Source organism: Capra hircus, chromosome 8 (genome assembly GCF_001704415.2).
Source record: "Capra hircus breed San Clemente chromosome 8, ASM170441v1, whole genome shotgun sequence".
NCBI lineage: Eukaryota > Metazoa > Chordata > Mammalia > Artiodactyla > Bovidae > Capra > Capra hircus.
The window spans coordinates 74547162-74572844 of NC_030815.1; the positions used below are offsets into that span (position 1 = coordinate 74547162).

A 25683-nucleotide genomic window follows, 5' to 3' on the forward strand; every position below is an offset into this window, starting at 1 on the left:
AGAGTTACACTCCGTGAGAAGATTTGGATAAAGGTACTTAGCATAATACCAGAAACAAAGAAATTGGACAAGTGTTAGCTGCTGTAATCATTAATTACAATTAATTATAATTATACTCATACTCACCAAAAAACCACTATGGCATCTTGTTTATTTGTGAAAGAAACCAAGGTCAAATGTGGCCTCCATGGATTGATGTTTTCCTCTCTTCAGAGAGAAGTTATTGTTAAGAGTTTTCGGGGGGGGGGGGTGGTTGTTGTTTTACAACAAGAGCAAAAAAGTCACATCACCAAATAGATCAACAACTGATCAAAAATAATGTTTTAGATTTCCCTTCACCTTTAGTTCTGATATTAACCAACAGTCAACTTAATCTAACTGTTCCACCCAAATTTGTTCTGAGGGAAAAGTGAAACCATGAGGTTCTATGCAATTTTTTCATTCAACAACTACTTTTTTGTGCATCAGAACTGACTGACTGTGACTATTAGCTGAATTCCTGATAGTTTTCAATTACCTAATCAGACAACAGATCCAAGCAGGCCAACCAAGAAGACTTGACCGCTGAAATGGAACAAACATATTGCTGAGTATTTCCTTACCATCCTGACATTAGAAGAAAATTCCATCCCTGCACCTTGTCACCAGCCTGTTTGCTCAGAGTGAAGAACTGATAAGACAGGCTTCCTGAGAAAGCAGCATTTAGATGATGGAAAGGAACGAATGGGGACAGAAGAAATAAAGTCTCCCCTGTGAAAGAGGGAAAGAGACAGAATATTACAGACCAGATTAGGATCAGAGAACAATCAGTGCCTTTGGGGTAAACAAGAAATCATTATGTCTGGTCTGATAAAATGGCACCACCCACCTGAGGAGAGAGAATAAATGTAAAGAACAGGACTTTATAAGCAGCTCTCTGCTTCCGTATCCTGTGTTTGGTCAGTTTGAACAAGGCCTTGCCCCCCATTAGTCAGACCTGACGTGACTCCCGGAGATGGTGGGCCAGGCCTATCCCTGCCACCCTCAGCAAAGAACACACCCATGACAGACCCAAATTCCTAATTCCTTAACTATTTCAGGTCACGCAATATTGTAGCCACTCAGAAATACAACAAGCTTTGTAAAAAAAGAAAAAACACGTTTTAATTCAAGAAATGAAAGTTCACATGCAATCCAGAACAGGTGCCAGGAATATGCTCTAAACAATCAGGTACACGTGCTGCAGAAGGTCAGCTCCGCAGAATCACTTGGACCAGTGCTTCCTGAGATGCTCCTTCAGCTGAGGGATGGAAGGCAGCAGCTGCTGGCACTCGTGACAACGGAGGGGCAGCTTCAGGAGCTCGGGCATCCCGTCTCGGACGGTCACTCTGCCAGCCTCTTGCACCATGTCAATCACAGCTGCAAGGGAAAAATGTTCAGAGTCCAGCTACTCTGGAAAGCCAAGATACAAAAATTTTTTTAAAAAAGGAAAACCTGATTCCAAATATGCAAAGTATCCTTAAATCGAGTAAACTTGAGGTTACATTAACTGTTGGGAAAATATGCTTGGTCAGATTCTAAATCTGAGCAATGGGTTTCGTTTATTTGATATTTTGGGAGCACCACACAGCTTGTGAGATCTTAGTTCCCCAACGAGGGACTGAACCCGGGCCCTCAGCAGTGAAAGCATGGAGTTCTAACCACTAGACCACCAGGGAGTTCCCTCGGCAACCTATTTCTGAGATAATTACATTCCTTTAGGATACATTCTAAGCAATCCATGTTACTATGTCAAAGGCTTATTATCACAGGGCTTTATCACTAGTTAGCCCATGGTCATCATTAACATTCCAGCATACTTAAGTTCCACAGTATACACAATGGAAAATTCTTCCTTTCTACATATAGACAGGCTTCCCCTATTAAGTAGCCACTCTTGACAGAAGGCAGCCACCAAGCTCCTCCCAGCTGCTGGCAAAAGAAAATAAACTGTTTAGAGCTTTCAGATCCATGAACTCCAATAATTCTCTGCACAACCTTTTAAGCCCCCCACTGAATTTTTTCTGACTCTGACATAACAGCATTCTACGTCCCCCAAGAAAGCTGCTCACAGCAAAGTGGTAATCCTACTAAAACCCAAATAATCCAGTTTCTGTTAATGGGATTCTCTGTATAGGCCATACAAAGTTGTATGCGAGTTTTCGAAGCCAAGTTATTATTTAGGGAAACAACTGAATCAAGTATAAGAACAGCTGAGAAATTAAAACAAATGTAAAAATTAAACAATATTGTTTACCTTGTGATTCAAGGAAGTATTCAGTATTGAAAGAATTCCAGTGTTTTTTGTTTTTAAGGCAAGGAGAATCAAAATCCTGGCTGATCACATGGAGGTGTACATGACTAGTTGAGAGGAAACAAAGATTTACCATCAAAGCTAGCTTAATCACAATGACTAAAAGGAAGAGTATGCAAAATACTGACAGTGTTTCCACTTAACTCCATTCATTCATCTATTCACTTAAGAATATTTACTGCTCATGAAGTACCTACTAGGACCAAGCATTGTTCTAGCACCGGGAATTTAGCAGTGAACAAAATGGGAAAGGCCTATGTCCTTGTACACTGTAATGAAGGGAGATAAATAATTGATAAGTAAACAAATAAACAATGAAAATTCAAAATGTTACTGCAACAATGCTGAGAAAAAACAAAACAGGGAGGTGGGATAGAGTGCCTAGGGGGTAGAAGCTGTCTCTTCAAGTAGCTGGGACGTTCACAGAAAACCTCTCCCAGGCAGAGATTTGAACTGAGAAAGCAAAAATCTGAAAGAGAGTTTCAGGGAGTGGAGAGACCACGTGTGAAGGCCCTGGTATGAAAAAGAGCTTGGTGCAACTGAGTGGCAGAAAGAAAATAACGGCCAGAGTGGCTGGAAGCAAGGAGCAAGCGCTAGGGAGGAGCTGGATCATAACGGGTCTTACAGGTTGACAGAGGGTTTGAATTTTATTCAGATTATACTGCGGAACCACTGAAGATTTTAACCAGGGGAGTGCCATTATCTGGGCTTCCTAGGTGGTGCTAGTAGTAAAGAACCCACCTGCCAATGGCAGGAGACATAAGAGATGTGGGTTCGACCCCTGGGTCAGAAAGATCCCCTAGAGGATCTTTCACTCCAGTATTCTTGCCTGGAGAATCCCATGGACAGAGGAGCCTGGTAGGCTACAGTCCATAAGGTTGCATAGAGTCAGACACAACTGAAGTGACTTGGCACACACACATGTGCTATCATCTGCTTGATACTTTAAAAGATTACTCTGGCTACTGTGTGGAAAAGGACTGTAGGAAGGGTAAGGATGGATATAGAGAGAAGTTAGGAGGCTGCCACAGCAGTTCAAACCAAAAATAATCATGTTTCAGACAGGAGCTATACAGGTGGAGATGACAAGAAGCAATCCAATTTTAAATATATTTTGGAACAGAACCAACAGGAACAATTAATGGATTAGATGGGGGTTTGGGGAGGTGCCACTTGCTGGGATGAAGAAGCTTAAGGGAAAAACAGGTTTGAGGTAGAAAACCAACAGTTCTCTCTAGGACTTGTTAAACCAAGAAGGATGACTTTCTGTAGAGCTTTGACTCAGAATCAGTAATATTTCACATTCCCCCAATAAATCATCAAAACCAACCAGTACCTTGTGGGAATTTAAAATGGAATACAAGCAGTAACAAATAAACCTAACTGTATTACAAATAAAAAGGGAACCACACTGAAGGAGGTCAAGAAGAAAATAACTAACCTAATTAAGTTTGGAAAACAGTATTTTGACTTGATTCTGTAAAGATAAAAAGAACGCTATACAAATACTGTACTCTAGCTAGTAAATGTCTTTCTCACGTGAGTGTGGATAAGCAATTCTGCAACTATTTTATGTTTAAACTGGGAATGAATACATAAGTGATTTAACTGTAGCTAATGAGAGCCAAATTTCTCACTACTGGAGAAAGAAATCACAAAAAAGGAAAGGGGAAGACAAGAATGAACCTGTGGAACAGGACTGGATCAGAAGTATCAGCATGAACTCACATTTTTCATACACATGCACAGGTAGGTAGGTAAACAGAGAAATAAATAGAGAGGTGTATGTATCTGTGTGGGTTGGATTCATGCATCTATTGCCTAGTTCCATCTGCTGAGAGAACCTAGAAGCAAAGACACTCTGGAACCAACCATTTCTCTCTATAGAAACCTCATGATCTAGTCTTGGTTTATGTCATTTTCCAATAAAAGGAACTATGGCTCTTTGGAGAAGTGGTTCATTCCAGAGCTAGAACAGGAAAAATATAAGATAAGCATAGAATACCTTGTTACAAAAAGTTAAGGGGCCAGAAAAAAAGGATGCGCTCAAAAAATGTTTGGGGCATGTCAAAGTGATACAGGAACCAACCTAAAGGAATTTCCAATGATCAAGGCTGGAACAATATGAGCAAGAAACTAAACAGAGACAGATTAAATCAAAACCTATATAATAAAATAAATATCCATCAGTCCATACATGTATTGAATAAATACATAATGGGGGGAAAGGACAACTCTTCCACACAGAAAATTCTGATTAATAAATTAGAAGGAATGAGGGAAACATAAAGTTACCATGAAGTAAACACTACAATAATAACTGTTGCAGGCAAGATCCACCAGTAGATGCTAAAATCACTGGGCGAAAAGTCTGAGGAGAAAAAAATTTAGTAGCATAATCTTAGAACATCTCCCCCCAAGATACTGATCAATTACAAGGGAAAAATAGCAACTTTGAGTAGAAAAACCTGGCAGACACCACCTTAATAAAGTGATCAAGGTGAACATCAGGAGCAACAAACTCTCGATCAACATCATGCACTCCTTGATATGATGCACTGAGAAGACACAGTATCATTTCTGGGGTATTTTGGCGAAATTAAAAAAAAAAACCTCAATCTAATCATGAAAAAACATCAAACAAACTATAATTGAGAGCCATCCCATAAAACAACTAGCCAGTCCTCATCAAAAGTGTCAAGGTCATGAAAACCAGAACAGAAGGAGGAATTGTCACAGATGACGGAGACTAAGGCGAGACAACAAATAAATGCAATGTGGGATCCTGGAGCAGAAAAAAAATGGAAAGAATAATGGCTGAAACTCGAATAAGGTCTAGAGTTTAATTAGTGGTGATATTATGGAAGATCTCTGTTCTGCTTCATACTTTATTTTATATTTTCTAAGTTGAAAATATATTACTTTTACAATAGAAAATATTTGCTACTTTTTCCTTCCTAGGTTTAACTTATTCAAACTTCTAAAGAGTGATCATAAAAGGATATGTGCCTGACAACTTACTGCTCATTTTGCTTCCCACTCACACCAATCACAGCTCTTGCCTTTAGCATTCTCCTCAGCACCCATTATATGAAAAGGGTGTGGACAGCACGACTGCGGAGAAGGCAACGGCACCCCACTCCACCACTCTTGCCTGGAAAATCCCATGGACGGAGGAGCCTGGTGGGCCGCAGTCCATGGGGTCGCTAAGAGTCGGACACGAATGAGCGACTTCACTTTCACTTGCCTGGAGAATCCCAGGGACAGGGGAGCCTCATGGGCTGCTGTCTATGGGGTCGCACAGAGTCGGACACGACTGAAGCGACTTAGCAGCAGCAGCAGCAGCACGACTGCTATGTGAAAAAGGTTCTGTGGTCAAGGGCTGTCATCATGAGGTACGCAGCACTAGGGGGATAGGATCATGCCCTATAGTCGTGAATAAGGTGTTAACAATTTAAGAATATTTTCTAAATGAGATACAACATATTTCCACCCTGAGATCTAGCAATTTCACTTCTAGGTATTTACACAAGAAGAAAAAAATGAAGTATATCCATGATACACACCACAACATCCATGAATCTCAAAATCTATTACACTGACCAAAAAAAGCCAGACAGGAAAAGAGTAGACATTGCGTGATTTCATTTATACGACATTCTGGAACAGACAAAACTAATCTATGCCGAAAAAAACGAGAACAGCACTTGGAGGTTAAGGGGAGGATTAAAGGAAAAGGAGCACAAAAGAACTTCCTGGGAGACGACTGAAAAGTTCTGTGTTCTTTATCTTGATCACAGTCATAGTTACATGGCATATACATTTGTCAAGACTGATTAAACTACAGATCTTACTGTGCATTTTATTGGATGTAAATTATGCCTCAATTTAAAACAAAGAGTATGGATGGGGAAAAAATGTAGCACAAAAATTTCATGTGTTAAAGTGGCCAGTAACCTAAGTCACAATTATCCACCTAATAAAATGTAAGGAATGTTGGGTGGTTAAATAAAACAAAAGAAACTGACACGTTACAGTATGGATGAACCTTGATGACACTATCCTAAGTGAAACAAGCCAGCCACAAAACAACGGATACTATATAATTCCATTTACATGAGGTACCTGAAGTGAAAGTGAAGGGTAGTCAAGTTCATGAAAACAGAAAGTAGGATGGTGGTTGCCAGGGGCTGGGGGAAAGGGATCTGAGGGGTAGATGAGGAAGATGAAAAAAAGTTCTAGAAACAGATGGTGGTGATGGTTGCACAACAATGTGAATTTACTTAATGCAACTGAACTGTTAAAATAGTAAATTTTATATTATGTATATTTTATACCCCACCCCCAGAAAAACACCCCAAAATAAAAACTCAGAAATTCCATCAGTCCTCTTATCTTGTTGCTTAACTCAAAAGAACTGGAGCTCTGCCTTGCTTGCATTCTTTGAAAAGTATCAATCATTCCTTCCTAAATCCTTCCAGGTATGAACCAAAGGATAACAGTCTCTACACTTTTTTCCTCATTTTATCTTAAATCTGAGATCTAAGCTGTCATGAAAGTCAGTGATGCTTGTCTCCTTCAAAGCAACGGTCCCTAATCATTTAGAGGTTATTGATACTTCTGAAAAATCTGATAAAAGTCACTTTATTACCATCAGGTGACAGTTCTTCACTGAAGGTAATAAAGCTGCTTCATCTGGTTTGTAAGTTAGGCTCTCAGAGTTTACATTTGAGAAGAACAAAGAACTGTATGTTATCAAATTATAAGCAGAAGTAGGAACTCCAGGGTTGCAAGCAAGTCAGGCAAAAGCATTCAAGTTTCAGCCCACCTGCCTTGGAAACACCCCACCCAATCCCCTGAACCTCGGGGTGACCAGCACACTCAGCAGACCCAGGCTGAATTCATTTGTCTGCTGAGATGGAAACAGAACACACCAGCACTCCCCACAAGGTTTACCTCATGCTGGGAATGGCATGGTAGCCCAATCGGAAGCGGAGTTTGCTGGACCCAGCGAAGTCAGCAATCACTTTTTCCCCAACAGCGTGCATGTGTCTGAGGAGCTCAAGATGTTCTCTGGTCACAGCCTTCAGACTGGAAATGGAGGCCCAAGGTAAGACCAGCCAGTGGAAACGAGCCTTGGGGTATTTATCCTTTATCACCACCACCTGCTCATCTTTGTAAACCTAGCAGAGGGGCACAAGAGAAGGAAACAGACATCAATTGGACATCCTGTGTGTGCCAGTACGGTCAGGTTCACTAATGTACTTAATTCCTGCCACGATCCTGTGAAGAGGGTCTTAGGATCCCAATGTTGACAGATGAGAGCACAGGGACTCAGATAAGCTATGTCATGTGCCAGGTCACATAGTCACCAAGTGGGAAGTCTAGAATGCCAACACAGACCTAGCCGACTCCTGTCTGTGTTTTCAGCCACCACAACACACAGAGCACAGAAAAGAGGCACACTGCAAAACAGCTGCTGAGGAACTGATGCAAAGCCCCCAAGTCTGAATTCAAATGCACTCTTCTTCACTCTAGCCCAGCAGACCACACGACTCACACACGTGTTCCAAGAAGCCCTATCAGATCTTGCCCCCTGTCATCCCAGGATGTAATTTAAGAACTCAGACCCCTCCCAGGATGATGGCTATTAATCCCAGGGCAGCCATAACTACAGTCACCACACAGTAACTGACACTTTGTCGAAAGGGACCACACTAAGTTTAACACAACATCCCATAATAGCACCCAGAAGTTTAGGAGGAACAATGCAGAGAAGATACTCATTTGAAAAACTTAGCTTTCTCTCTAAAGAATTCCAGTTATAACAATGAGAAAAGCCACTTGATCTCACAAAATAGCCTAATAAAACAAATCTCATTCAGAAGGACTGATCTCCTTTGATTTCATTTGTAGCTATGACCTCTGTGGAGTGATCATTTACAATGTGAAAAGTATTTTGATGCCAAAATTTTATTCTGACCTGCATTTTGGGGTCCTCCATAGAAATCTTCAAGCCTTGACTCCAGTGGCCCAAGGATTCCTAAAACAAACAAAAAAAGACAGTGTAAACTGCAAACAAGATGGCTAAATTTGGCATTAGTTACACTGGATGTCAGCAAAGTCCAACCAAACTTGGAAATAAGGTCAGTCTTTAAGAATTAAATTAATCTCTTTACTTCAGTCTTTTCCTTTATAAACCACAAGCTATTCCCATTCTCTTCCCATATTCAGAGCTGCATGTCTAGACAGAAGCTGGACACACCAGAGTGAATTGCATCTTCCTTCCCCTCTTCCACTTCATCTACAGCCTAAGTTTCCACTTTGACATCAGGATGTGAATCACGGGATCTATGAACAGTGTTGCAATGTTAACCTTGTATAGAAAGACAGATGACTGACCTATTTTAGTAGCTCAATGTGAAGCACACTGCCATTATCACCCTACCTTCAAGTGGCTTACCTCAGGAATTCAAGAAAAAAGTACACAAAGGGATATTCATCCCAGTGACTGGTGACATAAACAAGAGACTCTCTCATCATAATAATCCTTCACGCGTGTCTGGGCTTGACTGCGTACAAAACAATTAAGCAACATTACATTTTATGTACTCTCCATGCCACCTATCCAGCCCTCTTCCCTCACCTTTTTGGCGGATGCATCTTTCTCCTTCTTTGGAGGCACAGAGCGCTGGCGAGGGTTGCTCCCAGGTTCCAGTCCTGTGCTGGGCTCAGCTTCCGGGGAAGCACCCGTTTCTGTAGGATCACTATTGCCTGACCTCTTTCTCTTCCTGTGTGTCCCCAGGCCAGGACTCTTTGCCTCTTCTTCAAACTCTATAATATACGGATAAAGTTCATTCACCAGGTAGAGGACCTGGCCAGGCTGCAGCTTCACCTCCTGGTCCTTCCCAATTATGACTGAGTCAATGCTGGTGGGATTGACCCCTACCTATGGAATAATCAGAAAATAATTATAAAAGCAGTAACATCATTAGTAATACAGCTACTCCTATGTTCACCACTTGCTACATGCCCAGTACTATGCTTAATATTCACTTCTGTCACTTCCACACGTGACCAAGGAGCCTTTATTGGCTGGCACAGACACACTAAAGTCAACAGAGTAAGACAATCATCAAGCAGAACATGGAAATCCAAGATACAAATAGACATACCTGCTTTACCTTGACATATCCTTTGTTACACTCTGCTTTCAACTGTACTGAAAGAGATTGAAAAAAGGTAAACCCAAATGCCATGAAGAACCAGAAACTTGCTCCTATTATCCCTACAAGACAATGAAGCCTCCCTCTAGGAAGCAATGTGACAAGGGTTTCCTCAAAGACCCATAAGCAAAATCATTCATTATTCAGGGGACTAGGGCTCCAGGTCCTTCCATACAGTACCCAAAAGTGCACATGCTCCCTCAAGCACTGCTAGTATCTCTATAAGGCAGAGTCACTGAATCCTCACAAGTCTCCCTAATTCAGAGCCCTTGACCCACTCAGGGTCATGGGCTCTGAAATCAGGGAATGGAACCCAATTTCCTCATAAGCTCTTATAGCTCAGGATCAAATCAGACTTCTTCTATTACATGACATGATCAGAAACCTTCAACAGAGAAAGAGGTAAACAATACATTCCTGGGAAACTGAAGTTCAGCTGGCCTTGGGTAGGAGGACTGCAGAGACTATTCTAGAAAGAGGACTGCTGGGACAGAACAGTCTGAGCATGTGTGGGAAGAAGTAACACCAAACATTTGGGTTCAGATATGTGAACAAAAAAATTCTGGCAAGAGACAGGGAGCAAAGGAGAGACATCCTAGCTTCTCTCCAGGGAGGACAGGCAGCGGATGGGCTGACATACACACCCCTACAGCTGCTGTTGTGACAAGGGGGACAGAGAGCAAGAAGCGGTATCTTTTGCCCATTTATATTAACATGTGGGGAAAACTAGAATCACTGCTGCAGGCTCCAAGTCTCAAGAATCCCTGTCATGGGGAACACACTGCAGGGGGAGACCTGGTAGCAGTGAGCACGTCTGGAGTTTACAGGTTAAAAAAAAAAAATGAGGGACACGGTAAAGATTCTTCCTAAGGACTTTCATTAAATTCCAGAAAAGACATTCCAAGAGCCAGGTGCCATCATCTTTTAAAGATAGCTCCCTCTGTGTATGGCAAAGTGTAAAGGATGAAACCAACACTTCTCAGACATGGTTTCAACCTGGAAATCCCAGAATTCAGCTGTCTCCCAGCCCAACGAGGAACGTCCCTGGGCAAAGTGGAGCAAGGACTCAGCTCCACCACCCCATAGTACAGGATGGAACTTGCCTGCTCCCAACACTGAATATGAACCCACTTTCAGAGGATGGAATCAGGAGTGCACAGAGCCCTGTCATCAGCCAAAAGAGCTCAGTTGCTGAGTTTTGATTTGGCACAGAAAAGGTTTTCATCAGTAGCATTCAGGAAAAGTGCACCTTTGATTATCACTATCTGAAGGAACCAAACACAATAATCTCCACAATCCTGTGACCAATTACCTTGCTGTCGAGAACACTTCTTGTCGGCGATCTTGGTCTCTGGGCTGCGCCCAACCATGACTGTTTCCAAATGTGGAAGTTTGATTCGCTGGTGCCGGTTGTCCTGTCTCACCAACCAGCACACCCGCATCATTATTCTGAGTGACAAAACACAAGAGAAGCCCTGGAAAAACTAGTACATGTCCTCCAGGGCCACACCCCAGTACCGCCACATATGACATTTACCAGCTGCTCATTCTCAAGGCAAGTGGCTTCACCTCCCTAGTCTGAATTTCCTCACCTATAAAATGTGATAATAACAGGACTCATGAAGGTGTCGTGAGGATTAAAGAAGATAAAGTGGGTAAAATATTTACTTCTGTGCCTGAATCATGTTATGCAATCAAATATTTGTTATGTTTATTGATATACTCTACATGCTGGACATTAAGCTACCTGCTGAGGATTAAAGAATGATGAAACACTGTCCCTATCCTTCAGGAACCTAGAGCACAATGGGGCAGACTCATATACCAATTATTACAACATAATGCAATGCCTACTATAAGGAAGTAGCCATATGGCCTTAGCCCTTGGAAAGGAATGACTGACTCCTGTAGGGAGTATCAAAAAAAGGCTTCATGAGGAAGGTATATTTACACTTGGTTTTAAAGGACAAGCAGTTTGCCTGACAGAGAACTGAGGACATAAGAACAGAGGATGTTCTCCACAGGCATCAAGGTTTCTAGTCCTTAACTGTCATAACATACGGATGTTGGAACAATACATTGTACTGCCATCTGCCAGAAGATTGTCATAATAAATATACAAACCTACTATTGCTAAAGTGTTATTACAGCACCTTTATTCAATACACAACTTGCACTGACACTACTATAGGTGCTGATACTTTTGTAAAAGAACTTCCATGGTCACACAGAGTTATCAGTAGAAGAGGAAGAGAAGAAATCTGGGAGAGGGAAGAGGCCTGAACAAAGAGGATGATGAGGAAAAAGCCAGGAAAAACTGTGAAGGTGACTTACTCCTGACTGCACTTGGGAATAACAAGGGAGACACAGGGAAATATTCATTAACCAAAATGAGGAATACACAGAAGACCTAATTTGGAGTTAAAAGATAAGTGAAGAAAGGATGATTTCAGATTGAAACACAGTTAGATTAAGTTGTCTGTGGAAGATGCTAGAGTCATGCTGGGATATACAGTATAAAGCTCAAAGAGGGGACAGGACTTGGGGGATAACTTTTTTTTGAGACTACCAAGTGTTTTATTTGGAGTCAGGAATTGCAATTCGGGAGACATAGTTTCAAGTAAACCTAAAGTATTTCAAGGAAGAGAAAGAATGAGAGGCTTATAAAAGCAAAGGTTGTTGAAGCTGTAATTATGACCAGCTCTGACACAGAAAGGAAATATTTGCCTTTAATTGAATGTATGTATTTGTGAGACATCAATATGTCATAGAATTTAGGGTGAAAGAAGAGGATGAGATCACCCAGGGAGGCAGAGCACGGAACTGAGAGGGACAGGACTAGATCTCTGGGACGCTTCCCTCAGTTCCAGAAGCTTACCAGTGCTCAAGCCTCTAATGTCCTCTATCCGAAAAATGCCTCTTGCAGGCAAAGCAGCACTTAATCAGCCCCTCTGCACAAGCTTTGTATCCAAAGGGAAGGGAAAAGAAACCATATTTTTAAACATTGGAGTTTCATTACTATTTACAAAGATAGGATAATGCGAGTCAGAGTGAGTAAATGAGGGCTGAGGACATGCAGTCACAGAAACTGGATCAGTCAGGGAAGGCTTCGGAAACTGTGCAGTTGAAAAGGTCAAGAGCCAAGGGGACCAACAAGGAAGAAAAGGAGGGGGAGTGGACATTCCATTTCAAAAAGTACAAGTGACAGTACAGATTTCAATAGTGACAAGCCACGGGTGAGGGGTGAGCAGCAGACCTTAGTTGGTTGACCCAGAGGAACTGCCCCAGAGAATCACCAAAAAAAGGCAAAGGTGTTGAAAGAACAGTAACTAGGCCATGAGATTTAACAATCCATAGGAGACCACCGCCAGGGTCTGAGTTGCACAGCAAGGTGAAATGACACTGTGTAGGCAGGCTGGAGTGGAGAAATCTAGAGTCAGCGATCATCAGGAGGCTGTTAATATAATGTGGGCCAGTGTTAGGTCTAAGAGGCAGCTCCTCTGTGAAGAAGCTGATGCGCGAGCATGAAGAGTCAGCTGTAAATCTAAAATCCTTCACACAGAGCATCAAGTGATGATGGTGCTACAGGCAAACCCCACTTTTAAATGCTATGTGCTCAGAGGGATCTGTTTGCACTTGATGGAAACTGAAGAATGAACAATGAAGCATGTTTTCATTAAGCATTGGGAAATAAGTCATGTGGTGACTGACGACTCGCAGGAATAATAAAAGGAGCCTGGAGAGAGAATACCTGAAGAGCAAGGACAGGAGGGAATCCAATGGGCAGCTGAGACCATGGCTGACTTTTGCAGGATAAGAGGAACTCCTCCTCCTGCCCTACACACACACTCAGGTGCTTCAGTCTCCCTAAAGTTCTGATGTTATAATGCTCCCATTTACTACTCCTTGAGAGGCTGAAGCAGTGCCAACACAATGCTTATATAACTAACCTTAAGCAGTATCTTGGTCCATTTCAGCCTACAGTTTCAACTTCTAGGAATGAAGTATTTTAGAATATGGGGAGCACAGAAAGATGGCTGTTCCTGAACTGTCAATATAACCCATCCAGTAAAACCCCATAAACTGCCAGCTCTATGACAGCAAAAGCCTCATTGTACTGTATGATGCAGGCATAATACATCATACCTACCTTCGAGATGCTCAGAGTCTTGTGGAGGACAGAGATTCAAAAACAAATGCAACAAATGTGAAAAGTATAATGACTGGTCCATGAAAAGGGTCAGAGAAGGCAATGGCAACCCACTCCAGTACTCTTGCCTGGAAAATCCCATGGACGGAGGAGCCTGGTAGGCTGCAGTCCAGGGGGTTGCTAAGAGTTGGACATGACTGAGCGTCTTCACTTTCACTTTTCACTTTCATGCACTGGAGAAGGAAATGGCAACCCACTCCAGTGTTCTTGCCTGGAGAATCCCAGGGATGGGGGAGCCTGGTGGGCTGCCATCTATGGGGTCGCACAGAGTCGGACATGACTGAGGCAACTTAGCAGCAGCAGCAGCATGCAAAAGGTGTTGTGGGAGCACAAAGCTGGAATACCCAACCTAGCCTTGGAGAAAGGTGTCAAGGAAGGTTTCCTATAAGAGATGGGCCTAAATTGAGACTTATATATGAACTGGTTAGTTAGGTGAAAGTGGGCAGCCTAATTAGCTGAGGAGCAGGAAGTGGAGGAAGGAATCAAAGAGAAGATTCCAGTCAAAAGGAACAAGACAGTGTACACGCATGAAGAAGCAGTTCAGGGTTGCTGCAACCTAAAGTATGAGGTCAATAAGAGGCTGGAGATGCAGGCAGGTCCAGATGAAGCAAAGCCCTGGGTGATGGGCTGAGAAGCTCAAACTTTAGAAGCTCTAATGGATTTTGCAATTTAGTAAACAATAAATATTTGCTTAATGAAAGAAAAGATAGGGTGAATGAAATGACAGATCTTTAAATATTATTAAGCAGGACTTTAACTCAGATTTGTTTTCAAGGATCATTTGGGGCAGGATGGTAGGTAGTGTAAAGAATAGTTATGCAGGGAATTGATCTAGAGACAGGGAAACCAGTTAGAAGGCCATCATATTTCGGGTGAAAGAAGGTTCAAAGTAAGACATTAATACAGACAAAAAAAGAACACAGATTTAAGAAATACTTAGAGGGTAAAATCAACAAGACAGTGATGGATGTGCTAAGATTAAGTACAGAGAAGACAATATTTGAACAGTCTGTGGGACTAGCAAGCAGAGGTATCCAGCAGGGTAGCCAGAGGTGAGAATGAAACTCAGCAGAGGTCTAAGCTGACACTTTAATTTGGGAGCATACAGGAAGGAGTTAAAGCCATGCTAGTTGATGTGCTCATTCAAGAAGTGTGTACAGCATAAAAAGAACAGTGGTCCAAAGTCACAAGCCTTGGAAACACCCAACATTTTAGACAAGGAGAGAAGACTATCCACAGGAGAAATTACTGGTGAGGGAAGCACTCGGGGGAAAAAAAAGCTAAAATGTAAGCTCTTCAAGGGAAGGAGGCACTTTGACATGTTCATCTGTATATCACAATAAATGTTTGTTGAATAAATCAGCTTAGTGTACTGTCGTGAAAAGCAAAGGAGTAAACAGTAAATAGTATCACCACGTTTGCAGCAAAACGATCCAGTAATGATCGGAAGTGTTAGTCGCTCAGTCATGTTCGACTCTTTGTGACCCTATTGTGACCCACCAGCCTCCTCTGTCCATGGAATTCTCCAAGCAAGAATACTGAAATGGGTTGCCATTCCCTTCTCCAAGGGATCTTCCCAACCCAGTGATCGAACCCTGGTTTCCTGCACTGCAGGCAGATTCTTTAGCGTCTGAGCCACTAGGGAAGCGTAATGATTAAAGAATGTATATTTGGTTTGATAATAAGTCACTAGTGACTACTGTGTAAAATTTTAGGGGAATAATAGATCTGAAAGCTAGACCGCAGAAAGGAATGAGAGGTGAGGAATTGGATACAGAATTTACAATACTCTAAAAAGTCTGGATAAGGAGAAGAGAGTTACTGTATGTGAGCTAAAGAAAGACGGATCACCAGGAACTTTTTCTTTCTGGCTTGGGGGATAAGGAGGAGGGATCTGAGTAACCTGACCTTGTTTATACATGACTGGGACATAGACAAGGGAAGAAAAGACAAATGAAAGCCAGGTTTCATAGGTGAAAACATAAAAGAAAGGTCAGAAGCAAAGGTAAGGAAATTTGTTTTGATCAAGAGACAGATCATCCTCTGATATTGAAGGAAAGATATAGATAGGTGGTATCAACTTTGATAAGTGTATGAAAAGAAAGCAAGGGTAGAAATTTGAGGGAAAGCACATCGGATGAACTCAATTTTCTCCCTAAAATAGCAGATAACAACAAAGTAAGGTGTCTGGGCAGTTGAGAATCAGCTGAAGACAATCAATATAAGTTAGTGGACAACATCCAGACCTCTGAAATCCAACTGCTCACGTTCAAATCTTCCCTCCACCACTACTCACTGCATAATTTGAGGCCAGTTATTTAAACTAAGACTTCATTTCTTCAGCTGGAAAACGATATTAATTATGGCTCTACACCACACTGTTGTCACAAGGGCTAAATTAAGATGTAAAAAGTTCAGCATCTGGCAAAAAAACCAGCATTCAACATCATTACCACTCTCGTTAATAGTGAAGAATAGGCGCAATAAGGAAATGTTAAAAGATCATCCAACACCACTGCTTGCAGCGAAGGTGACAGGGCACAAATGTTCTGTCTCCCTGAACAGAGCAGTCCTGTCCTCAGTGTTCTAACGGCTCCCGATATATATCAAATTCTCAAAAGGCTCCAAACCTGGACCACATTAATTCCACATGGAAATTATAGCCTTGATTTGTTGAACCGCTATCATTGGTCTGCATGAGAAAAGGCTTGATTCTTCTGGTCTTCCTACAAGGCCAGCTGTGGATGCTGTGAAGGGCCCTCAAATTCTTCTCAAGGAGCGTTTCTGGAGAAAACAAAGTCCCTCCTGACAGGCTGCGAAGCCTCCTTGGGTCAGACAGTGCCCACTCTCTAATCTTTTTTCTGCTTGTGCTCTGACTAAGCTAGGTTCAGGTGTCAGGCGCATAGGTGAACCAACGCGAAGTGCAGTGGAGACCAACACGAGCGCCGCCAGCCGCTGAAACACGGCAGGAGGGAAATAGGCAGCCCTGGGCCTTAGAGCCCGAGGATGGAGCAACGCCTGCTTGCCTGCCCGGAAAGAGCCATGAGAGCGTTATTCAGGGAACATTACTCTGGGGTAGAGGCGGACTCGAAGCCCACACTCACGGCTCTCAATACGGCAGGAGAGGAGGTAGGCCGACAACCGCCTTACCTCCACACGGCTGAGGCCAACAAGCTCACGTTACTCCTTCACTTCCGGCGCTGAGGGATGACGTTGCAAGACAAACTGGAGCGCAACCTGGGACGTTTCCAGTGCCTGTCGGAAGACTGACTGAGGATCTCGCTAGATGCCCGGATGGGGAAGTGCCCGCCCTATTTGGTTCCGAACTGGGCAAAAGTCCAAGTTTGGTTCCTGGCAGTTAACCAAAAAACGACGAGTTCTCTCAGTTCCCCTCTATCCGAGAGCCGCTCCCCAGTCACCACCTCTTAATCTCTGAATTGGGAGACGCTTCAGGCAGCTATCCTCTCGGTGGCCGCTTCTAGGCAGCCAAGCAGCATCTTGATTTTCCCTTTCCCTTCATAGGGAAAAGCTCCGGAGAAAGCAATGGCACCCCACTCCAGTACTCTTGCCTGGAAAATCCATGGACGGAGGAGCCTGGTAGGCGGCAGTCCATGAGGTTGCTAAGAGTCAGAGATGACTGAGCGACTTCACTTTCACTTTTCACTTTCATGCACTGGAGAAGGAAATGGCAACCCACTCCAGTATTCTCGCCTGGAGAATCTCAGGGACGGGGGAGCCTGGTGGGCTGCCGTCTATGGGGTCGCACAGAGTCGGACACGACTGAAGCGACTCAGCAGCAGCAGCAGCAATAAGGAAAAGCTCACTATTTTTAAAGCCACCGTTTCCGCTGTAGACAGTACCTGCTTGTGGCATTGTTTCCCCACACGCTTTCGAAGCTACAATCGGCTTTCTCTTTTTCTGAGTGAGAAAGGTCTGAAGGGGCCAGAAGTGGAGAAACCTAAGATTTTTTTTTAATGCTGTCTTCACTGAATGAACTGGCTGAGGCGCTGTCAGGGAGAAGAATAGCAGGATGTTGGAATGAGATGTTTACTGATTTATATGACAGTTCCAGGATGTTCCCTAAGAGTCATGAACTGCAAAAATTCGAAGGCATCCTGGCAGATGGAAAAACTGTGTATCTTTTCTAATATCGTTTCCTTAGAGATTTAGGACTTCCCTGGTGGCTCAGACAGTAAAGCATCTGTCTACAAGGCGGGAGACGTAGGATGAAGATATCAGCTATCAAAACAGAATAGGAGGATCTTCCAGGAAACAAGGGAGAGCTGCCCTTGTTGGCAGAAAAGATGCAGGTTTATATTAAGGTCACACCAGGAAGTGCGGGAGCACAGGGAGCAGCTCCGCGGCTGCACAGGCCTCATGGCAGTGGAATGTGGTTCACACTGTCCCAGGTAATGAGAGGCTGTTGTGGTGACCCGACCAGTCTTGTTTTTCCCTCAGAATTAAGCACTTTCCAACCATCACAGTGGTAAAGAATCTGTCCGCCAATGCAGAAGACGCAACTTTGATCCCTGGTTGGGAAGATACCCTGGAGAAGGAAATGGCAACCCACTCCAGTAATCTTGCTTGGAAAATCCCATGGACAGAGGAGCCTGGCAGGCTATAGTCTCCTTGGGGTAGAAGAGAGTTGGGCATGACTGAGCACCACACTCACACACAGAATTAAGCTTCTCTTAGCCTCTGTTTCTATAAATACCTGACCTGCCTATGTGTGTCTGGCATTCAAAATTGGATTGAATTATTCTAATTGGTCATTCAACATATATTGTGCAAAAATGTCCAACCTATTAGGTCTAGCCCTTTCTCTATAGCATATTACTGGCCCAGGAAATGCACAGCTTAAGGGTATTGCGGGGGGGGCACTTAAAATTTTCAAGGAATCCAGAAACAAAGATTTATCACAAACACATATATAGAAAATTAATAGCGAATAAGCCTGTGGTATTACCTAATGCGTGTGCTGCGTGTGTGCTGGGCTTCCCAGGTGGCACTAGTGATAAAGAACCAGCCTGCCAATGCAGGAGATGGTTGGATCCCTGGGTAGGGAAGATCCCCTGGAGAAAGGCATGGCAACCCACTCCAGATTATCTAATGCAGTAGCCCTAAAAGTGTAATCATTGGATCAACAGCAGTAGCCTCAAAACACTTAGGAACTTATTAGAAATGCAAATTCAGTTCTCACACTAGGCTTACTGACTTAGAAACTGCTGGCAGGGCCCAGCAATATGTTTAACAAGTCCAGCAGGTTTTCCTAATAGGTGGTTAAATTCGAAATTCACTGATGGAAGGCAAAAGCGTCAAACCATCACTTCAGTCACTCAGTTGTGTCCGACTCTGTGACCCCATGGACTGCAGCATGCCATAACCCATGATAAGTGTGTTTTGTTAGTATGCTCAAGGCTTTGAGGTTTTTTTCTTTTTTTATAAAATTTTTTTCGATTTTTACTTGTGGTAAAATACAAATAACATAAAACTCACCCTTAACCACTTTTAAGTAGTATACAGTTCAGTTAAGAATATCCTTAATCTGCCCCTCGTGGTCCAGTGAATAAGACTCTGAGCTTGTAATGCAGGGAACGCGAGTTGGGAAACTAAGATTCCACAAGTTGCACGGTGCAGCCAAAAAAAAATTTATTTTTAAAGAACATTCATATTGTAATGAAATCTATTTCTAGAACTTTTTAATCTTGCAAAACCAGAATTCAAACAACTCCCTAGTTCCTCCTACCCCTGCCCCTGGAAGCCACCATTCTGCTTTCAGTTTCCATGAGTCTGACTACTCCACATACCTCATATAAGTGAAATCATACAGTATTTGTCTTTTTGTGACTGGCTTACTTTTTAGCATAATGTTCTCAAAGTTAATTCACTTGTGTCAAAACTTCATTTCAAGGCTAAAAACCATTCCATTGCATGCATACACTACACTATTCCTCTGCTTCCACCTTTTGGCTATCAGGAATAACGCTGCTATAAACATCTTACACAAATATCTCTTTGAGATCCTGCCTTTAGATCTTTTGGCTATATACCCAAAAGTGGGACTGCAGACTCATAATTCTGTTTTTAATATTTTAAGGAACCACCTGTTTTCCATAGTGGCTGCACCATTTTGCATTCCCACCAACAGAGCACAAGGTTTCCAATTTCTCCACATTCTTGCCAATGCTTGTATTTTCTGATTTGGGTTTTTGGATGTGAGGGGAGGTAGTAACTCACTATGGCTTTGATTTTGCATTTCTCTAGTGATCAGTGATGTTGAGCAACTTTCCATGTTTGTTGGCCATTTGTATATCTTCTTTGGGGAAATGTCTGTTGAAGTCTTTTGCCCAATTTTTAATTATGTTATTTTGTTGTTGTTGCATTGTAGAAGTTCTTTTAATCTTCTGGATGTTAACCCCTTATCAGATATATGACTTAGAGATATATTTTCCCATTTCATAGGTTGCCTTTTCACTCTTGTCAACTGTGCCCTGCACAGAAGTTTTTAATTTTGATGTAGTCCATTGTATCTATTTTTACTCTTGCCATCTGTGCTTTTGGAATTACAGCAAAGAAATTATTAGAAACTTTTCCCCTGTGTATTACAGTTTTAGGCCTTATATTTAGGTCTTTGATCCATTTTGAGTTCATATTTAAATTTTATTTATTTTTAATTGGGGGATAATTGCTTTACAATGTTGTCATACATCAAAATGCATCAACTGTGGGTATACATATGTCCCCTCCCTTTTGAACCTCTCTCCCACCTCCCATCCCATCCCACCCTTCTAGGCTGTCACAGAGCACAAGGTTGAGCTCCCTGTGTCATACAGCAAATTCCCATTGGCTATCCATTTTACACACGGTCCTGTATATATGTTTCAATGCTACTCTCTCAACTCGTCCCATCCTCTCCGTCCACAAGTCTTGCGGACTTGTGTCCACAAGTCTGTTTTCTATGTTTGCATCTCTATTCCTGCCCTGCAAATAGGTTCAGCAGTACTATTTTTATAGATTCCATATATATTCAGTAATATATAATATTTGTTTTTCTGACTTACTTCACTGTATAACAGGCTCTAGGTTCATCCACCTCACTAGAACTGACTCAACTTTGTTCCTTTTATGACTGAGTAATACTCCATTGCATATGTGTACCACAACTTCTTTATCCATTCATCTGTGGTTGGGCATCTAGGTTGTTTCCATGTCCTGGCTATTGTAAATAGTGCTGCAATGAACATTAGAGTGCATGTGTCTTTTAGAATGATTTTCTCAGGGTATATGCCCAGCAGTGGGATGGCATTCATTTTTCATATGGTGTAAAGTAAGCATCCAATGTCACCCTTTTGCATTTGGATATCCAGTTTTCCCAGCACCATTTGTTGAAAGCACTGTCTTTTCTCCACTAAATGGTCTTGGAATACTTGTTAAAAATCATTTGACCATGCATGTAATGGTTTATTTCTGGGTTTTCTATTGTATTCCATTGATCCAGTACCACCCTGTCTTGATTACTGTAGCTTTGTAATAACTTTTTAAATCAGGGGGTGTGAGACTTTCAACTTTCTTTCCCTCCCATCCCACAATTGTTTTAGCTACTTCGCTTGGCGGAGGGTAACTTTTTTTAATTCCAACAGTTAGACATTAGAAGATCTTGCATGAAAATCTGGATTCTTGGTCTCTTAGGGGAAAAAATCAAGAAATGCAGCAAATCTGGGCAACAAATAGCTGGAATTGTGAGTGGCTGCAAAGTGCTCTCAAGTTACCATTGTCTCCGCTCACTCATTTCTGTAACCTGTCTGTCCCCCTGAAGGCCCCTCTTTCTTTGAGACTTTAAGACTCCTGGCCTAAGGGAAAGGTGGTTGGAGCCAGAGGACTTATCTGGGGAAGCTGCAGTGATCTAAATCAGAGATTTTTCTCAAAAGGAAAAATACAGAGTTCTGAGAGGAAATATAGCTAGGAAAGTTTGTTTGTTCGATGCAGGAGAGAAGGTATGGTGGAAGGGACTATAGAGGAGTGTCAGGAATCTATTCTTGCCTGAAAAATTCCATGGACAGAAGAGCCTGGCGGGCTATAGTTCAAAGGGTCACAAAAAGTTGGACACAACTGAGCGACTGAACTCACACACAGGAAAGACCTATCTAAGGAAAGGACAATTAAATCAAGTCCAGAAAGATGAAAATGAAACAAACAGACAAGTGAAGACTTGGTAGAAGAATACTATAAGCTAGCCTGAGCAAAGAGCATGTACAAAAGCCCTACCGAAGGGCCTTTAGCATTCTTTTAGGCAGGACAGAAGTCCAGTGGAGCTGAAGCCTAGAGAGTAAAAGGAAAATGGTGAGATCTGAGCAGGGGTCAGATAGTAAACCATTTAGGAACTGTATGTGGGCTCATCCTATAGTCAATGAAAAACCCGAGGAGTGACATTATTTGATTTTCATTTTATGAAGATCACTGTGGCTGCTGTGAGGAAGAATGGATTTAAGGGGAGGATGAAAAGAGAATGGCTGAGAGCAGTTAGTTTACTGATGTAGCACAAAGGAGGATGGCAGCCTGGACAAGAACATAGAAATGGGATGATTTAAGAGTTATTTTGGAAGCAGCATCAACTGGACAAGACAAAACATATTCTTCTCTAAGCATCAAAACCTAGTGAGCCATAAATGTAGTTGCATCTTTCACATATCTAAACTTTGTCACTGTGCATACCTGCAACTGTCTGCTGGCTTCCTCTGGCCCAAGAGCCTTCGCTGAACTGCATACAGGCCAGAAGGGAGGGGATTTACACCCCTGGGAGTAGTAGTGAGAATGATGTAAAGAAGTGGAAGGGTAACTTGTTTCCACACCCGTGGGGTGAAACATCTTTGAAGCATAAACTACTCAACTCCAAGAGGCTCTCCCGCCCTAGTTGTCTAGAGGGGTAAGCTGTGCCTTAACCTGCCTGTCCTGCTGCCCTCCCAGCCCTGTCTCAGGTCTCCACTCCCCTCCTGGTACTTCCTGGGATCATCTCCAAAACAAACTGCACTCAAATCCTTGCCTCAGTGTCTGCCTCTGAGGGAATCCAACCTAAACACTTCCTGAGTATTTTCTAATGATATTTTGTTAGAAATAAGTAATGAATACTTCTAATGATATTTTGTATTCTCTTCTTAGGTAAGTTAATAACTCCCACTGCTTCCCAATTTATTGATGTCGTGGCATAAAGATAAAATATGCAGAGCATATTGGGGTCATCTTAAGTTCTATGAGGAACTTAGTGGAAAAAAAATATTTTCTTTGTAATTACATGCAATAATAATTTTAAATAGACTACTTGAGGAAATAGTATTGATTTTGGCTAAATATCCAAATAAAATTTGTTTTTACTTTTATGAGAAACTTGACCGTGTTTCTGTGAATATTACCTTTCTGACATTAGGTTTCACATGGTGAAATAGTGATGTAATTTCTGATTAAGTTTATAATGATAATATTTTTAAATTATTAGAGTCACACCTATAACTGGCACACCAGTAGAGAAGTTCTGTTCTATTCATCACAGTATAAACATGCTAATGTATCTGTAAACTATACCCTGCAATTTACTTTAAAACCTTCCTCCTATAATTTGTACTTTATTGTTTTCAACTCCTACTTTCTGTACTGGTTAGCCTCTCCCACTCTGTGTTGATTTCATAGCTTAACTTTCTCAAGAATCTAACTTTCCAAGACTATGGCATCATCATTGTAATTCCAAGTACTAGCATTCATATGGTTCCTGTTAGAACTTTTGTATCAATTCAGAAATTCTTTTGCGTAAATTGCAGAAGTCCTGGTGGTCTCTTCTGAATGTCTCACACTAAGAAGAAAGTCACAGGAAGGCCTTCTAACTTATCCTGCTTACCTTCTACTATCTCTTCATTGCCAGCCTTGTACCAACAATCCTGAACTTCCTACCATCCCACCGCTCCTCCCCAGCACTCTAGAGAGATGGATGAGATATCCCTATGAAGCCCTGGCCTAACTGCAATACTCCACTGTGTTCCCAGATGCTCATGCTATTTTCTCTGGAATGTTCTTCTTTATTTTCTCCCTAATTCACTTCAGCCTCCTCCAATCCATCCACATGTAACTAGAGAAAATATTTTCAAAACACAGACCTGACTAAACTCAGTATGTGTCTACTTTTAAATGAGATATCATCTCTCTCTCTCATAATCCTATCTACCATTTTTTCCTTACCTAGCCACATACCTAACACAAGGGCTTTCCTTCCATTTTTTGAACTCACTCAGTCAAGGTTCTCTGATTGGAAGCTGAAAAACTAACTTAAAGACTGATAGGCCTGCCCTTGGTACCATTCCCAAGCCATATGAATCCTGCACTACCTAGGCCCTCAACCTCACAATTACAGACAGTTAACAGTAACTCCAAACAGGAGGGCCTGGGCTCCTGACACAGCCAAGATGAGTTCTTCCCACTGGTCAAGTAGGAGGGACGTGGCTGTAGAAGCCCACATAGATACCTGCATTCCACAGTCTCCAGGGTCTTGGCCTCTAGCCGGAGGAAATCAGTGAGGCCTAGCCTTCCATGGCTTGGTACACTATTCATTCATTCACCAAGTATTTTTTAGCACTTTTGACATGTCAGGCATTGTTTTAGGTGTTGGGGCCTATAGCACAGTGAACAAAACAAAGCTTCAGCTTCCAAGGAGCTTACAATATAGTGGGGAGAGGCAGACCATAAAAAAGAAATACAGGTCATGTAGGGATAAACGTTATAAAGAAAAAGCAGGATAGGGACTTCCCTGGTGGTTCAGCGGTTAAGATCTACCTTCCATTGCAGGGAACATGGGTTCAATCCCTGTTCAGGCAACAAAGATACCAGATGCCACAGAGAAACTAAGCCTGTGTGATGAAACTAGAGTCCTTACATGCCACAATGAAAGATCCTGCATGCCACAACTAACCCCCTCATGCTCCTGCTCAGTTGCTTCAGTTATGTCTGACTCTCAGCGACACTATGGACTGTAGCCTGCCAGGCTCCTGTCCATGGGATTCTCAAGGCAAGAATGCTAGAGTGGGTTGCCATGCCCTCCTCCAGGGGATCTTCCCAACCCAGGGATTGAACCCACATCTCCTGTGTCTCCTGCATTGCAGGGGAATTCTTTATGGCTGAGACACCAGGCAAGCCCAAATGAATATTAAAAAAAAAAAAGAAAGAAAAAGAAAAAGCAGGCTAGAAAGTGGTGAGGATATTTTGTATATTGTGGAAGGCCCCCCCCCTTTTTTTTTAGCACAGACGTAAAAGAAGGAAGCCATGTGAATATCTAAGTGGGATGGGAAGCCATCAAGGGCTTTTAATCAGAGGAGTGCTTTTTGAGCCCCAGTACCACCAATGACTTCAAGACTGACAATTTTTTTTTAATGGTATGTATTTTTAAAAGGTCATTCTAATTATTTTGTGACACCAGGATATTAAAGAGAGGGAATGGTTTACAACCTGCAATTTCTTCGAACCTCAATGTCTACATCCATTCAACAACCAGTTGGGGTGCCTCCTCTGTATTAGGCAGTGAGTTAGGTGTTAAAGACAGACAAGGCAACAAACCAGCCCCAGCCCCTCCCTTTAAGGGACTGTCAGTGTGGAGAGCTCAGCTCCAGCCGACATTCACCTTTCACTGACTTACCTTTGAGCTCTTCTACTCTCATAGGTAAATCAGTGAGACTGACCTAGCTGCAATTTCTCCCATTTTGTCTTTCTCACTATAATTCAGACTGGATGCCCAGTGGCATTTTCCTGACCATGTTTTTTTCGCTCCTCTTGACAACAAATTTGGGATTCCCAGATGGTGCTAGTGGTGAAGAACCCATCTGCCAATGCAGGAGACATAAGAGATGTGGGTTTGATCCCTGGGTCAGAAAGATACCATG

The 25683-nt window shown here is 42.3% G+C and overlaps 1 protein-coding gene across 2 annotated transcripts; it reads right to left on the reverse strand.

The window, feature by feature from the left end:
- Positions 1118-17052, reverse strand: APTX (aprataxin). 2 transcript variants are annotated; one of them, XM_005684046.3, is made up of 8 exons: positions 16919-17052; positions 10871-11007; positions 9508-9554; positions 8979-9281; positions 8316-8375; positions 7289-7515; positions 2276-2379; positions 1118-1398 (listed from the first exon to the last, which is right to left on the reverse strand). In XM_005684046.3, the coding sequence occupies exons 2-8, from the start codon at positions 11001-11003 to the stop codon at positions 1244-1246; spliced, it is 1029 nt and encodes a 342-aa protein (XP_005684103.2). In that variant the 5' UTR covers positions 11004-11007; positions 16919-17052; the 3' UTR covers positions 1118-1243. The 2 variants fall into 2 exon arrangements, with proteins under 2 accessions (XP_005684103.2, XP_005684102.2); XM_005684045.3 differs by having other exon boundaries at positions 16399-17003.

What these genes read in the sequence shown, in the direction of transcription:
- APTX (XM_005684045.3), bottom strand. Translation starts at nt 16,466, where the DNA reads ATGCAGACCAATGATAGCGGTTCAACAAATCAAGGCTATAATTTCCAT. An exon ending in GATATGTCAAGGTAAAGCAG is followed by an intron (nt 9,282 to 9,507) that starts GTATGTCTATTT and finishes ATTATTCCATAG; the next exon opens with GTAGGGGTCAATCCCACCAG. An exon ending in ATACTTCCTTGAATCACAAG is followed by an intron (nt 1,399 to 2,275) that starts GTAAACAATATT and finishes TTTCCCTTGCAG; the next exon opens with CTGTGATTGACATGGTGCAA.